Here is an 847-nt window from a genome sequence, read left to right as displayed (position 1 = left end):
CGACCATCCTAGGAAGCGATGATACGAGGCGTGTTCCCTTTCACCCCTCTTTCTCCCCCTCCTACCCTGCATGTCCCTATAGTGCTTCTCAAGCAGGTCGAACACGCGCAGCAGCTCTTCGTACAGCTGTGGATTCTGCGCCTTCAGGCCTGTCAAGTCCTCCGGGGTGCGGATCCCAGCCACCACGTCCTCGCCGCACGCGTTTTGAAGGTATTCCTGTCCGGTGACGGGGAGGGATCCGGGAGAAGCGGGGGTCAAGAAACGGAGGGTCGGGTCGAGAGGGAGGGAAGGAGGGAGGGAGGGAGAGAGGGAGGGAAAACCCTACCCCGAAATGCACGTTCTCCCCGGTGCTGGGGTTGCGAGTGAAGGCAACCCCCGTGCCCGAGTCTTCGCCCATATTGCCGAAGACCATGCTCTGGGTGACGGGGAGGGAGCGAGGGAAGGAGAGAGGGAGGGAGGAAGGGAGGGAGGTTACCAGCGATGCCACAAAAGAAGGTATCGCGCTTCACCGGCACACTCGTCCCTCCCCGCCCTCCCTCCCGGCGGCCCTACCTGCACCGTCACCCCCGTCCCCAGGGTCTCGGGGATATCGTTGTACTGCCGGTACTTGATGGCCCGCGGTGTCATCCAGGAAGAAAAGACCGCCCGAATCGCCAACTGAAGCTGTTCGTGGGGGTCGGCGGGCACGGTCGTCACCTCCTTGTACCGGCGCACCATCTCCTCCCAGTCCGCCGCCTGCATGTCCGTGTCAGAACGGTACTCCTTGCTGGCCTTGTAGGCAACCAGGAGGTCATCGAACACCTCCATCTTCATGCCTAGCACCACGTTCGAGAACATCTGCAAGAAG

The 847-nt window shown here is 62.1% G+C and overlaps 1 protein-coding gene across 1 annotated transcript; it reads right to left on the bottom strand.

Moving 5' to 3' along the window:
- Positions 1–66: 66 nt before the first annotated feature.
- On the bottom strand, positions 67–837 carry NGA_0727100 (phosphate dikinase; the record flags this gene model as incomplete). The annotated part of the gene is made up of 3 exons (XM_005852276.1): positions 67–216; positions 326–415; positions 553–837. Coding segments are annotated over 3 exons (525 nt in total), but the record flags the coding sequence as incomplete, so codon positions are not given.
- Between the last annotated feature and the right edge of the window lie 10 nt (positions 838–847).

The sequence above is a fragment of the Nannochloropsis gaditana genome (genome assembly GCF_000240725.1).
Source record: "Nannochloropsis gaditana CCMP526 unplaced genomic scaffold scaffold1607, whole genome shotgun sequence".
NCBI classification, from domain to species: Eukaryota; class Eustigmatophyceae; order Eustigmatales; family Monodopsidaceae; genus Microchloropsis; species Microchloropsis gaditana.
This window is presented reverse-complemented; position numbering and strand designations above follow the sequence as displayed.